The 11,217-nt window shown below is 37.4% G+C and overlaps 1 protein-coding gene across 1 annotated transcript in view; it reads right to left on the bottom strand.

Moving 5' to 3' along the window:
- Positions 1–11,217, bottom strand: part of LOC135201814 (DNA repair protein RAD51 homolog 4-like) — a 57,207-nt gene that overhangs the window by 39,825 nt on the left and 6,165 nt on the right. The window contains exons 2-4 of the mRNA XM_064231088.1: positions 8,425–8,543; positions 4,808–5,018; positions 3,014–3,221 (exon numbers count right to left, since the gene is read on the bottom strand). Of these exons, the coding sequence (XP_064087158.1) occupies positions 3,014–3,221; positions 4,808–5,018; positions 8,425–8,543 (538 nt within the window). The remainder of the gene's footprint in view (positions 1–3,013; positions 3,222–4,807; positions 5,019–8,424; positions 8,544–11,217) is intronic.

Consider the following 11,217-nt stretch of genomic DNA (forward strand, 5'->3'; position numbering starts at 1 on the left):
GGGTTTTGTCAAAGGACAACAAAAAAATATATTGCATGACTTACCATCCTTGCCAATGCAGGTATACTGAGACATGATTAAAGTACAAATATACTCAATGAAAACTAGTTCTATTACGGGGTACTATACAAATCACAAAAAAGTAATTCTATTCCAAGTGTTCAATAATTAAATGTAAAACAGTACACAACTTTATAAGAGAAAAAAAAAAGCTCCAATAAAGGCTAAGGAGAGAGTAAAACTTCAACTACAAACATCTGAGTAAACTCGGGGCAAAACCGAGAAAACTGAGTAAAAGTTTCTTAAACAGAAATACCTTAATTGTGAAATTAAGAAAATTCAGGAAAGCAAAGCACTAAGTTAGCAGTATGTACACTAAACACAGAGCATAATATGAGTATGAGAAGCTTAGGGAATTTGAATAGTCCAATCTGAAATTACAGATGCATTCAATCATGCACTATATATGCACTGAGTGCACTGAAGAGTCAAAGAGTGAATTATCACTTGTCATATGCTATACTCTACTAGAAGTTATGAAATTTAAGGGGTTTTAGTTATTATCTGTAAGTAGAAGTATTTGGGCCAAGTTTGACATACTAAATGGCAACCAGGTAAACTTCAATGTGACAAAGAAAAATTACAGTAGAAAAACATGATTAGTAAACTCTTCAATTGCAGACTTACAAATCTAATCAGCAAAACCTATTTGCAACCAATCTGAATTTCTGAGGCTCCAATGCTTTGACTACATGACCATGAATATCAAGCTATAATTTGGCCATGTCTAAGAAAATCATTATATAGTAATTTGGTTATATCTAAAACAAAACTAATCTAAACCATGTCAGAATTAACAGTATTGTATACTATATGTTGTGGTTGGTATAATAGTCTCAGAACTGAATGCCAAGGCTGATCAGAATTATGACTAATTTTTCAGAGCATTCACAATGAACTAATTAAACAATGATGCCAGAGAATCGCCCTAATTTTAGGAATCATAAAATCATTCAGAATAATAATAACATAAGGATACTACTGAATTTGCATGGAAACAAATACTATGGGGCAGGAAAGAAAAATAAATGCCTATCAGTTCTTGCTACACAAGAAGGCCTGCAAGTGTCTCTTGGAATTAGAAGAGGCAAGAAATGAATATTGAACCACACCCTAAGCATGAATACGTATTAGGGCACAAACAGGTGATGTAACTTGGGTAAGCAGATATGATTGGCAGCACCAACAACCAACCCTTAAAATTTGTGTCAACATTGAGGGGGGTCTAGCTACTTCACAATAAAAAAAAAAACTATGAATCAGAGTTGAAACTTCATACATAAATACAACTACAAGTTATTATTTTTTAAATATACCGAGTTATGACGTCACAAAGTTATGTTTATGTACTATTTTTGTTATGCCAGCCTCGATATTGTGCCAATATAAATGAATTTTTTCTTTGAATAGCTTGGAATGTGTCTAAATGCTTGGTCATACAAAGTTGCCCTTAATTATCTGAATGCTCTATAGAGTGGCCACGTTATTAAGATGGCACGAATGAAGTCATAAAATATTCAATTGGTGCAGAGAATGTTTATTACCAATTATTTTTTCTATATTTGAAATTATCTGAGTGTGGCCAACCAATTGCCTAAGGAGTATCAACAAAATGCCATTTTTAATAAAAACAGAACACATTGAATTTTCAATGAATATTTGATTGTGCAAAAATAACTTTTGAGATTATGGCCCGTAAAGTTTAAAAGGGACTCAATGGGGGGCTGGGTACAAAGCAAATCTCAGAGCAATATGCACTTCCTTTGTCTTTGAGGAGAAATGATGATTGTATTCCTACAATCATCGTAATATCCAGAGTTGCCAGAAAAGCTGATTCCATATAGTGCTCACTTACCTTTAAAGGTAAAATGAGTCTTATGGCTGATGAAATAGGGATGGTCTTTGATCTTTGCAATAAGGTAGTATTCTTGGATGTAGTATGTCAAGGAAGATTACACATCATGATGATGATAACCAATCAAAACCACCAAGCTGTCAAACATCCCCATATAAACAACTAATGATCGGATTGCAAAGGAAGTTCTCATGTTGTCAATCCAGCCAGAGTTTTTTGTTCTTCAAACAGACTAAGATAGGAAAATACATAAAACTTCACTTACACTAATGCCAACAAGCTGAAAACACAAACTCCCTTGAGATATTATCTCTCAATGAAACTAAGGTAAGCAGGTCCTTTTGAGGCACACAAAGGTAGAATACTATCGCATACAAACAACTGACACCCAGATGAAAATTTACAAATGAAGCTTATGTCAGCATGTAAAGCATATGACATGAAGCACTTAGTACAGTAATCATCTGTAGACCATAATTAATGGAACTGAACTGATCACTCAGATGGATTTTTGTCAGCGTTACAAAGCCACCAATGAGTTTTGAACAAATAACCCTCCATACAAACTAAAATGGGATCAGCAATTTTACATTGGCATATTCTCCATGTAAGTTCACCTTTATCTCACTCCTGTAACTATACCACTACTAGTATCAACATATATAAACTCTACAAGACTTTTTATAAAAGTCTAAATTTTCTGTTAACCCATTTACACACAAATGAATATGTTAACGTTATTTTATGAAAAGTTAACTTCAATACTACTATTATATAGCACATATTACTACATACAAATAACTATCAGCCATATCAGCCTTTATAGAAACATACATCGTAGCTACCAAGAAATCTATAAAGCTGGTAAGTAAGAGGAAAAGAAAAAAGGTGGTTGGAACATTTTGCAACTTCCAGAATACTAATACTTTATAAACAAATGGACCAAGATTATATTTTCTATCAAAAAGGGTGGACAACATTACAGCTACATAACAAACTATTTAATTTTATTGTAAATTTTCTACATATAGTATTAGAGCAGTGACTTATTTTCTCAGTTCATTTGCTTGTAGAAATCTGTAAGAAAATTACCCCTACCTTGATTTGTGTTTGAGTGGATATTATTTATATATGCATAAACAGAATCCAAAATGACTAGCTTGCATTTCTCTTCTTTCTTGCCTTCATTACAGTGTTCCCCTTCTTCAGACTGTTTTGGATTGAAATAATGATGCAAAGTTTGAAGCAACTCCAAATGATCATGTGGTTGTATCACCTTCAGCCGTGCCAAAGGTTCTTCAAGATCCTGTAAAAGTAACAAGCAATGTAAAAGATCAGAATTGCAGTTTCTTGGTTACATTACACTACCTCAAGAAATGTTACCTAAATATCATGTGAATAGATGACCACTTCAGCACTGAAATATAATGTAATTTCAATAACATTCACTTGGTCATTTACTTCCCATATTTTAACCACAGATAAGAGACTAGTAAAAAAGGACTTAGGGTGTCGAATAAACACAATAAAAATAAGTAAATATCTAATAACTACATACAAAAGGGAGAAAGTGGATACTGTGGGAAAGGTGTGGGGATGAACTTGAGTGTGGTAGGTGACCATACCACATGATGTCACAATAAAAGTTCAGAACAGGAAAAAAATGGAGCAAGAAATTTTCAATGCCTGAAGTTTCATAAGAGCAAATAAGGAAGATGGATGAGGAGCACCAAGTTGTGGTGGAAGGGCAGGTCATACAAGAGGTGGAACATTTCTGTTGCCTAGAGGTACAGTGGACAGTGAAGTGGTAATGAGAGCGCAAAAAAAAAAAAAAAAAAAAAAAGTCCATACGTGCATACTATACTAAAATGGATGAAATGCATATTCTCTCTGGTACATTTACATACCCCATTATTCGTGGTACTTTTATCGGAGAAATATCAACAAAACTTTTTTTTATCAATTTCATCATAAAATGCACTATTTGTGATAAAACATAAAATACCAGGTATATAAACATTTTTAGTGGGTTTTTCTTGAGTTTTAACCGACAAAATAGGCAGTTTTAAGCATTTTTATAGGGGTTTCAACTACAGGCAGTCCCCGGGTTACGACGGGGGTTCTGTTCTTGAGATGCGTTGTAACCTGAAAATCGTCGTAAGCCGGAACATTGTCAAAAATCCTAAGAAAACCTTAGTTTTAATGCTTTGGGTGCATTCAAAACTATGTAAATTGCATTCTTATTGCATTTTTCATCAAAAAACTTCAAAAATTGATTATTTTGAATTTTTGTGTCATATTTCTTCTGCCAGATCAGTGTTGTAGGTGTTGTAACCCTGGAAATAATTTCTGATGAATATAATTGAAAAGCGTCTTAACCTCAGAACGTCGAAGCCGAACCCGTCGTAACTTGGGGACTGCCTGTATTAGAGGATTCTAGCTATTGGCAGGGGGTCTGGTACCCCTCCCCTGCAAATACTGGGGGATCACTGTACTTTGTTATTTGACATAGGAAAAAACTGATTAAGGCCTACATTATTTATTGAAGCAGAGAGAACAGCCTTTAGGCAGAAAACAGTAGCTATTCTAAAGATAATACAAAGTGCAAAGGTTCATGTCTGAAGTGCTGTGGAAAGGAAGATCACATTACCAATGAGGAAGCTGGCAAGATGTGGGGTCTAGAAGCTGAAAAATAAATGAGATCTAAACGATCAAGATGATTTGGAAATGTGATGCAAAGAAGTGAAGAGAAGTTAGAATAGTAATAGTATATGGATATGAGAAAGACCAGTAAGAAAGCTCAGGACATGATGGAAAATAGCAATCTGACAGAATGAAAATCTCCCAACCTGGAACTCCAGTGTGAAGGCAGAATTCAATAACAAAACTAACCTCATCTTCCTTTGCTATTTTATCTATGATGGGCCCAATTCTTCTAAATGAAACATTGGTAGAGGAATCAATATACAGAACATGAAGTCCGAGTTTTAGAACAGAATGAATTGCCATGTAAACACAAAATGTTGTCTTCCCTACTCCTTCCAGGCCACATAATTCAACTACTTCTCCATTCATTAGCCCTCCACCCAAAAGGGAATCCAAACTGAAATGAGTAAAAAAGTTTTTACTTGTACGGAAGACATTTTGGCATTCAAGAATTCTGCATGCTAAAGAAACACAATACTAGCCACTTCTCATTCACCCTTGAACTGAAAAGAAATACTACTGTACCATAGCAATGCTGTGACTTAAGCCATAAAAAAAAAATTTCTTCTTATCTTACCAGTTCATAGTTTAGGTCTCTAGCAAAAATTCTTTCAAAAGCAAAAAGGCTTCTCTTAACCCTTGTGGCCAGAAACTTACACCAGAGATTTCTGCCAAAATGTGTAACTGACTGAGTGATTTATTAATTTCTGCCAAAATGTGTAACTGACTGAGTGATTTATTAGAGTTTAGGCCATAAGGTCAAGCACTGGAACCTTGTATGTTACTCAGTGCCTTCTCCATTTAAGACTTTCTTCAAGGCATCAAGAAGCTTTACAGTAAATCTTGCAGATAATTCATAAGGTACTTCCATACTGTCATTTAAAATTTCGATGATATTTTTGGATTATTAATAGCATTCCTAAAAAAAATCTGGCAAATCAGGAATAGCATACCAGAGTGTCCTCAAATGACAGAGCACTTCCACAGCAATCACTCAAAAGCAATGTTACCATCCAAAATTTTGTTCCTCCTATCTGTTTGGATGGCAACCAATAACTTAAGCTGCTTTTCTATGGTTTTACATTTCTTATTGTTGGTTAGGAGATTGGGAAACCATCTCTTGCTAGTTCATGTCCAAGTGGAAACCACCACTTTTTACTAATTCATTAACCTCCTCATTTGGTTTCTTAAATATAAACTAGTACCTTGGTTGCAGCTACCAAGGATAACTCCAGGTTCCTCAGTTCAAGCTCTTGAACCTCCAAATTTATACCAGGTTGTTAGAGCTGAGTTTATGTTAGACATTTCCCAGTCATATCACTTTTGAAACGAGAATCTTTTCCCATGGACTGAAAGCACAGTCTTCCTGTAGAAACTCTGCTTCCCTTTGTTTTCATTTTCTTAGTTTTTTATTTATTACATCTCTGGGTCTGCAGACTTAACATGCAGTGGTACAATTTTCGTGGTCATCTCTCAAAATGTATACTTTCTTCATGGTTCCTGCCTCATCTAAATCTGAGAAAACGGTCTCGCTCTAAGAGGTAAGGAGATCTAGGGCATGCATTTCTTCTGTTTTAGTTGAGAGGACAACTCCCTTATATCTGTATTCTTACAAATCACTGCTGTAGAACTCACTAACTCAAAAGACCAGCAGTTAAAATATCATAAGAGCCCAGCAGCAATGGCAAACTGTGAGCATCGCTGGAAACTAGTGAGCCCTCTAGTAACAGCTCGCCTACCTCATAAAACTGCATTAGCAAAAAGCCTGAGTTGGCTTCTGTGAGCCACATACATATGCATAACCAAGCACCAGAAGAAGCAGAATGACTGATAAAACACAAGTCAAGAGAACTGTTTTTGATATATATATGTTGTGCCACACCATTGCATGACTCAAAATATGTGAGGTACTTCAAGCCTTACCATACTTACCCATCCTCAAAGATTAAAGTTTCTGCGCAAATGTGTGGTGTGGGAACAGTTCCATGCTAGGTCACAGAAGACAAGTGTCACATAATGCAAGGCAGGTGACGTGGAGAGATACTTCTGCACTAGTAGTAGTCAAGCACTGTGCTGCCAGGATAGCCCAAACATCTAGATTCACAGATGTGACCTCAAACCTTGTGGGGACGTGACCTCCAGTGCCAGATAGAGATAAAATAAGCAACTGATTCAGAGATAAGATCCCATGGTATATTCGCTAAGTCTTGCAGAATTTGCTCGATCTGCTTGTGTTGAACAGAGCAGAGTAATCTCTTTAACTCCTTAACCTCTGGAAGCTTAGCTGGGTTAGGGCTTTACTAAGCTCATTGATAAAGGTAAAATAAGGAAGTTCGATGAAGATGATTATGATGCAAATGAAATGTCATCCTTGGAAGTTTTGGAGTGTTGTTGATAATTCCCTCTATTTATGAAAAACTAATCATCAATAACCAAAAATCCGCAATTTTTGGCCCTTATCAGCACTAATAACTGGATGTCAGTGGAAAACCATGCCGAAAATCACCAATTTTCATCGCCACACAAGCGCCGTAAAACCGGATCTACGATAACTGGGGACTGCCTAATAACATAACTCCTACAATATTACACTTTGAGAACAGACTTGAACCCTACATGAACTGCTAAGCAAACATTCTGACAAACAGTGCCATAATTGTATTACTGCTTGCCAGAAGCTTGTATACACCTCTGCAGAGGCATTTTGGCAGTTAGCAATTATGTGCTGTATTCAAGAAAAAGCATAATAGAAAATGTATTATCTTACCCAATCTGACTACAATAAAACATTATCAAAATAAACTGCTAAACACTCTTGACTATTATCAACTGATCATAAATCATCAAGTCCTTGTTGATGCGACAAAATAACCGGAGATATGACAAAAATAAATGATAAAGTAAATAAAACATCATTGTATGAATTATTTGTTAACAGTAGTTACCAAAAACACACTAAGCTTAGGACAATAACTCCCAGATAAGCATGACATATAAATACAATTTACCTTACCACAGAATAATAATAAAACTGCCAAATGCAACTATAAAACTGGACTTGCAAGAAGTGTTAAAATCTTTGGAAAGAGAAATACAATTTGAGTGATAAAAGCCCTAACTGCAAATAGAAGAAAGGTAAATCTTTACCAATGATAAAAAAAAACAGCTCAAGCCAGCTTAACCTGGTCAGCTAAGAATACAATACAACAGGCAGTCCCCTGGTTCTTGGCGGGGGTTCCGTTCCAATGGCATGACGATAAGCGAAGAGCGCTGATAACCAAAAATCGCTAAGCACTGCCAATAACTGGAGATTGGCAGCCCTGTTAGGTATGTATTGATGACAATACCTGCTTATTGGCACCAATAAGCGGAAATCGACACTGAAAACGACAAGCCCCATAAAACTGGATCGCTGATAACCAGGGACTGCCTACTTTATAGTACCTAATGAAAATGTACAAAAAGTCATAATTAATGTTAAATATTACTATACTAGAATAACTTTAATGAAGATAATAAGGCAAAGAATATAAGAAGATAATAAAAAAAATTAGTGTAAATAACAGGAAGGGTGAAAATTTTCAAGGAGCAAAACTGCAGACAAGACAAAAATAATACATAACTGGTTTTTGTCAACAACCAATGTTGGAGATTGCTACTACATACTACAGTTTAGGCTATTGTACAGTAACGGTTGTGAATTCAACAAAAATTAATACAGAGCAGGAGCAGAGAAGCAAGTTCTACTTTACAATAAAAACTGATAATACTGAAAATATTCTGATACCTGCATCTTAACCCACCTGCTATTGCCAGTTGAAATAATAAGTGTAGATTTGGCAGCTTTATCTAACATATCTGTCCCAGTAATTGGAATAGCAGCATGTTGTGCAAAAATTAATTGCCGAATGCTCTGCAAATCCTGCAATTTAAAAAATTTAATCAATAAAAAATTAATAGAGCAGGCTCTAACTCTATGAAACCTATTCACATGTAGCAAGCACACAGGGGCCACTGGATTGAAATTCAAGCTTCCAAAGAATGTTGATTTCAACTTCCCACCTTAGACCCCACACTACAGCCAGCCCTGGGAGAGACACAAACCCGCAACATATGAATGGCAAGTCACAACACTAACCACTATACCACCACACCACTTAAGAATAAAACTTCAAACCAAAATACATTATGTAGTGTAATGAACCCAAGAAATTCTACGGTACACTATTGTAATTAACAATTTTAATACAAGATTTTCCTCCAAGGAGTTATAGATTCTTATGAATTCTTACAACTCTTCCATTTTTATCTAGACAGTCCTCATCAGTTCCCCTTCTCCATGATCTTCTGGATACTTTCTTTCAACTTTTTGACCTCATCTGCCATCTGTTGCTGTTCCTGCTGAAGGTCTTGCAGCTCCTCAGTGGTTAGCTCTTCCCTGTGGGCATCCACTAGCTCTTCCACATCCTTGCCACTCACATCCAAGCCCATGAACTTCCCTAGAGACATAATAGACTTCACAACAGGCGTAGGGTCATCGGGATCATTCTCAAACCCCTCAAAATCCTCCTCGAGGTAACAATCTGGCCAAAATTTTTTCCAAGTAGAGTTCATTGTCCTGGAACTCACTCCCTGTCAAGCCTTGGCTATAAAATATTGAAGTGATCCTTCCAAAACTCTCTTAGAGTCAATTCAGTGTCTGAGGTCACTTCGAAGCACCTTTGGAACAGTGCCTTTGTGTAAAGTTTCTTGAAGTTGGAGATAATTTACTTGTCCATGGACTGGATGAGAGGAGTGGTATTAGGAGGCAAGAACTTAACAATATTTACACGGAGTTGGGATCAATCTAATTCAGCCCGGCCTGTCCACGGAAAATACGCAGGTAACTCATAAACAACCTACCATGTATAAAAGCATGTATCCTCACCTAGTTACCTAACTCGGAGGTGAGGATGTTTGCAAAGAAAGTACTTCAACATCAGTGTTGAGTCTAAGGTACCGTCTGAGTCAGAAGTACCTCCCATGTGACAAGCTATACTTATTATTCATGGAGGTAAAAACAAATCTCACCTGGTCCTCCAGCTCAGTAGGTGGGGATGCTTGCAGAGGAAGTACCATACAGTCTGTGTTGAGTCCAAGGTACCGCCTGAGTCTGAAGAACCTCCTATGTGGTATTCTATACCTCTCATGTATGGAGGGGTAATGGTGAACCTCCCATGTGGCTATCTAGCCTCTCATGAATGGAGGAGAGGTTGAGCGTGCAGGACCTTCAGTTCTCTACTGCTCACTGATGTAGATGACTTGTGCTGAAGAAGTTGTTGTTATTCCAACATGACCATCGGGATCTGCCTAAACTCAAGGGCCTAAAGGAACAATACACTCAGTCTAAGCTTGACCAACAGAAGCACTAGAGTGGAATTAGACTATCACTGCCTCCCTAAACTTCTAACACCCTAAAATTCATTTAGACTATCACTGCCTCCCTAAAATTCTAACACCCTAACTCTACCAAGCCAACTATAAAACTGAGTTACCGCAACGACAGGACCCCGCGAGTAACCTCTCTGAAGAAACTGAAATTCCCTAAGGTACAATGTTGTGAAAAACCCAACCCACTCTCAAATAAATACCTGCACGATCGCCGACACCAAAACATTCCTCCGAAACCAAAGGGGAGCCCTCTGCAATACTTGTGCCCTTGGATTGACTAAGAACCCCTTCTTATGAATGTCCGGATAGCGCTGAAGCAAATGATTTAACAAGACGTCCCTCCTCTCCTTGACAAGAACATAGTCCAACCATCCGAAATGTTAGTCTGGTATGCAAACCCCCTTGAAACCAAAGTGGAGAGGTTGTCAAACAGTCCAGGGTCTGAGAAACACCCATCAACTCTCACCACATCCTCACAGAGTGGGACAAGGCCTCCCACTGGCTGTGAAAGGTGTCTTCCAATAAAAGCCTCATGATCCATAACCCCTACCACATGAATCAATGAAGGAACCCAATAGAGAAAAACCTCAACTGACTCGTAAACCGGAACTCGGACTCCGGCAGAAGAGTTACCCGCTACCTCATACAGAAAGTGATGCTAGACTAAGTCGTCTTCCCCAAAAACTGCAAACTGCCCGACTCGCCGAAACCAGATCAGCCTACTTGATGTTTGAGAGAATGCTGGTTTTGTTGAATACAACGTATCAAACATTACTTGAATTAGCTGTGAGATTCCTCCGAAGAGAATGGACAAAGTCCACCATCTGTTTATACTTGCTTCCTTCGCCGGAGAAACAAAAGGTATCTATCCTCTGTCAGACCTGTCCGGCCAGACCGGAACAGGAAAAGGGGAAAGGCTGAACTAGAGCGGCAGCCCAGACCATTGAGATACAACAAACGAGATACCGACTGTAACCCCTACTGGTATTTAGGAGTAGACTTGTAAACTGCGAAACTGACTGTCTGCAAAAAATATATGGGTGGCTTACTTAACAAGGACTGCTAATTGCTTGTCAGATTTTGGGTCTAGATCCAGAGTAAAATTTACACTACAATAGCCCTGCACATCCTAGATTTAGTGTGATGGTAATGACAGACATTTTAGT

Source organism: Macrobrachium nipponense, chromosome 28 (genome assembly GCF_015104395.2).
Source record: "Macrobrachium nipponense isolate FS-2020 chromosome 28, ASM1510439v2, whole genome shotgun sequence".
NCBI classification, from domain to species: domain Eukaryota; kingdom Metazoa; phylum Arthropoda; class Malacostraca; order Decapoda; family Palaemonidae; genus Macrobrachium; species Macrobrachium nipponense.